The sequence below is a fragment of the Tetrahymena thermophila genome (assembly GCF_000189635.1).
Source record: "Tetrahymena thermophila SB210 genomic scaffold scf_8254384, whole genome shotgun sequence".
Taxonomy (NCBI): Eukaryota; Ciliophora; class Oligohymenophorea; order Hymenostomatida; family Tetrahymenidae; genus Tetrahymena; species Tetrahymena thermophila.
In genome coordinates, this window is record NW_002476168.1 from 1 (window position 1) to 4887 (window position 4887).

Consider the following 4887-nt stretch of genomic DNA (forward strand, 5'->3'; position numbering starts at 1 on the left):
TTATAAAACAAAAAATAATAATCAATGGATTATCATTATATTTTGTAAAATATAAATATTATACTTTATTTATATTTAGTAGTAAGCAATATGATTAAAATTTTCTTTTATAGTAAAAGATTCGTTAATTGTTAATGAGAATGAATGATTCTGATAAATAAATTTTTAAAATGTAAAGCTGATGAATAGATTATGTACGAACTTAATTGGCAATAATTAGGACAGATTATTTTATTCTAACTTTTGAAACAAAACTATTAATGAAAAGAAATTTATATTAAAAAATATGATATAAACAATAATTTTGAAATTTGGTTGATTGATAAATCAAAGAAGCAAGTTACTACTTGCCAGACACTTTTATTATTGATTAAGTCCTGCACATAATTAATTTCTATCTAACAATAAACAACTAAATAATAGTAAATTTTTAATGGATTTTGGTGAAAACTAATCTAAAGTTTATTTCAAAGAATTGTTTATAATACTTCTTGGTAATAGTTAACCTTCATTATAATAAAAGAAAATTTTATAATTATCTGTAAGGTTTTAGAAGTATTTAATAAAATTTTATAACAATGATTATGATTGATTTCAAGTAGAAAATTATAATTAATAAATACTTTCATATAACATTTTATTTATTTATTTTTTTGGCTTGAAAATAGAGCTTTAAATGCTATGAAAGTATATATTTAAGTAAGAATTTTATATTAATATTTTAATTCCTTTATACCAATTTAAATACATTTAATTAATATGAATAAACTTTTCAATATTGTATTTTGAAGATATTCTATTTAGCTTACTTACTCACAATAAAATAAGTCTTAAATAAATAAATGAATGAATATACAATTTTATCATAGATAAGAAATGTATTTTTTTAGGTTATTTCTAAAAAAACAAAGATAGGACAAAAATTTTTAAGATTAATTTTGATGATATTCAATGCAAAATTTCGTGAAGAAATTGAACAAAGATTTAAATTAATTCTAAAAAAAGATGACTATTTTAAGAAAATTATAAATTATATTTCAATAAAGATATAATTATTAGATTTTTTTATTCATGTAATGTCTAAATTGCTTTTTAACAAATAAAGTTTTATTTATTTCCTATTTAGTTAAATTATGTTTATGAGTAATTTTATTTATATTTGGTAACTTTCAAACTCCTCATTTAAATTTAGATTATTTAGTAGGTAAAAAAAATTATTTTAAATTTTCTGCTATTTTATTGTTTTGAAAACTTTGAAATATTTGATATCCGACGAAGAAAAATTAAAAGAAATAGAATTAAGCGAACTTGAATGGGATATATTGACTAACTTAAAAGACATATTTAAGCCATTTTATAATGCAAGAAAAATACTTTCATCTTATCTGAAGTTCTTAGCATAAAAATATTATTTATTTTTGAAGGACTATTTTCTCATTTAAACTCTGCTGACATTAGCTAATTCAAAACCGGATAATATACTAATTATTTAAAAGTCTATAAAAGGTATGATTAAAAAAATGAATGAAATATTATCAGACAATGATTAAAAAAATTTATATTAATTATTTGCTACATTGGACCCATGGATCAACCTAAGTTATATTAAAGAAAAGTAGTAAAAATATATTATTTCTAAACAAATTTAAGATTTATTAATACATTTAAAACTAAATTGCTAACAAGAAATAAGCAAAGAAAAATAAGAATAAGAATAAGAGGTAATTAAAGGTTTAGGTATATTTTCTTTTTAAAATTTTATAGAAAATAATAATGTCAAGATAGAATAAGAATATTACTCATTATAAATACAGTAATATATTAAAAGTAAAAATTTGCACAACTCAAAGTAGCAGCTAGAGATTTATTTACTATAATAACTTCAAATGTGTCTTGTGGATAGTTATTTTCAGCTGCTAATAACATTATTACTTAAAAAAGAAATGGATAACCAGGATAATAATTATAAGCATTACTTTGCCTATTTTCTTGGAATAATAAGCTTTAAAATGAAATTAAAAATTTAAATAATAGTTAATAATAAAAATATAAAAAAAATTTTATTTCATGAATTTTTATCTATTTATTTTTTAGTATTGATAGATAATACCGTAGTTTATTTATTTTTGTAAAATTTATAAACTTAAAAAATTTAATTTTTCAGTCTTTCAGAATTAAAAAAAATAGAGATTTAAAAAATTTTCAAATAAACCACAACACTCTCACTACTCAGAATATATAAATTTATTTACAGTTTAAAAATATAATATCAGTTATATTTATATATTTCTCAGTTGATTAAAAATAACAAAAGCATAGTAAAAGCCAAAGTTAACAAGTTTGAGCTAGCATAAGGACTACGAATAGAGTTAGCTTAGCAAATATTATTTGAATCAGCAGATTAGTCATTAGAGCAACTGGCAACACAAGCTGTTACACTGAAAAATTTTCCTGCAGCATAGGCTGTATGAGCTTTAGTGACACCATTGCAAGATTTACACATCCAACCGTTAAGATTAGCACCTGGATTAGCAGTACAATCTATAACTTCACAATTTGGAGTTGCAGAAGGTGTGAATAAAGCTTAGATTGTAGCATTAGTACCACATCCTTTACAGTCAGTAGCCTTACCACCAGTTGTACCTGCAGTACCACAAGCAACATCAGCACCTGGAACGGGAATTAATTAGCAAATATTATTTATATCAGCAGAATAGCCTACAGGGCAAGTGGCAACACAAGTATTTACACTGAATAATTTACCAGCAGAATAAACTGCATTAGCAACAGGGTTACCATTACAGGATTTACACATCCAACCATTAAGATTAGCACCTGGATTAGCAGTACAATCAATAACATCACAACTTGGAGTTGCAGATACTTTGAATAAAGCTTAGATTGTACTATTAGCACCGCATCCTTAGCAGTCAGTAGCCTAACCACCAGCTTAATTTGTAGTACCACAACCAACATCAGCACCTAGAATGGGTTAACAAACATTATTTTAATCAGGAACCTAGTCTATAGGGCAACTGGCGACGCAAACAGATCCATTGAAAAATTGACCTTATTAATAAATTTGATGAGCAACAGGGTTACCATAACAGGATTTACACATCCAACTATTGAGATAACTTGGATAATTAAAACAATTAATAACTTTACAGTTATTTGCTGCAGAAGGTTAGAAATAATTTTATATTCTAGTAGTACCACATCCATTGCAGCTAGAAGCATTACCACCAGCTTAATTTGCAGTACCACAAGGAACATCTGCTCCTTAAACTGGTTAGCAAATATAATTATAATCAACAACATAACCATTAGAGCAAGCATTGGTACAAGCATTTCCTTGTAGAAACTTTTTACCAATACCATAAGCAGTAACAGGAGTAACTGATTAACTGCAAGAAACACACATCCAACCGTTAAGATTATCACCTGGATCAACAGTACAATCCCTTACTTTACAATTTGGAGATGGAGAAACTACGAAAAAACCTATGGCTGCACTAGTAGTACCACATCCTTTGCAGTCAAGACTATTACTATTTTGATTTGGAGTACCACAATTAGAATAAAGACCCATACCTGCATTTACAGATGAAGATATATTTGAGATTACAGCTAAAATAGCTAATAATTTATTCATTCTTGGATATTTTTTTAATAGTTTTTTATTTCTTTAATTAATTATTTTTAAATTTCATTTAGTTTATGATTTAAATCAATTTTTGAATCCAGTCATTAAACAAGCATCTTTGATGGGGAATTTTTTTTTTTATATTTTAAAAGTATGGATAAGTAATAAGGTTAAGCAAAAAATTTTTGTGATAAAATATTGATGTTATTCAGATACAATCTTCATAATTTGCAGCAAAAATAGCAATATTTTAAGGATTAAGAATATAATTGTTATATAATGGATGGATGATGTATGAATATGCATTAACTTTTCATATGAACTAACTATATATATATATATATATATATATATATAAATAAAAACCATAAATAACAAATATTACTAATAATCCAATTTTTCAAAGCAATAGTTGATTTCAAGCTTGTCTAATCTATTATTTTTGTTTTCAATCATTATTAAGGTTGCTTGTAATTTTAGAAATTTATAAGCTTGAAAAGAAAAAGTATAATTTTGTTTGAGTTTTTGACAATTAGTATAATTCTACAAGATATAAAATATTGATTTTTTACACAAAAATATAAATTGAGCTTTTAAGAAGAGTTTTGATAGAAATTAACGCAATTAACTACAATTTTTTTCCAAAAAATTTTAGTATCTTTAATTAAATATTACATTTTATACACGAAAAGTATAAATTAATTAATATTTTTAAGAGGAGGGAGTTTTGAAAGAAATTAACACCATCAACCACTCTTTATTCCACAAATATTTTTTCCTTAATCAAATATTAGATATTATACACAAAAATATATAAATTAAGCTTTTTAAGAAGAATTTTGAAAGAAATAAGTGCTAACAACTACTCTTTTCTCCACAAATTTTCTGTGTCCTTAATGAAATATTACATTTTATACACTAAAAGTATAAATTAATTAATATTTTTAAGAGGAGTTTTGAAAGAAATTAATACCATCAACCACTCTTTTTTCTAGAAATCTTCTGTTTCCTTAATCAAATATCAGATTTTATACATATAAATAAAAAAATTATGCTTTTTAGGAAGAGTTTTGAAAGTAATTAACTCAATAGCTACTTTTTTTTCCACAAATTTTCTGTATCCTTAATTAAATTTAGATTTTTACACAAAAACATAAATTATATAAGCTTTTTAAGAAGAGTTTTGAAAGAAATCAACACTTTTAATCATTCTTTTTTTCCTACTATTTTTCTGTTTAATC

The 4887-nt window shown here is 23.8% G+C and overlaps 1 protein-coding gene across 1 annotated transcript; it reads right to left on the minus strand. All coding sequences in view use genetic code 6, as the record gives it.

Annotated features, from left to right (window-relative positions):
- Positions 1 to 2290: 2290 nt before the first annotated feature.
- TTHERM_01700340 (immobilization antigen) lies at positions 2291 to 3655 on the minus strand (the record flags this gene model as incomplete). The annotated part of the gene is made up of 1 exon (XM_001029219.1): positions 2291 to 3655. One exon carries the CDS (start codon positions 3653 to 3655, stop codon positions 2291 to 2293), a length of 1365 nt encoding a protein of 454 aa, XP_001029219.1.
- Between the last annotated feature and the right edge of the window lie 1232 nt (positions 3656 to 4887).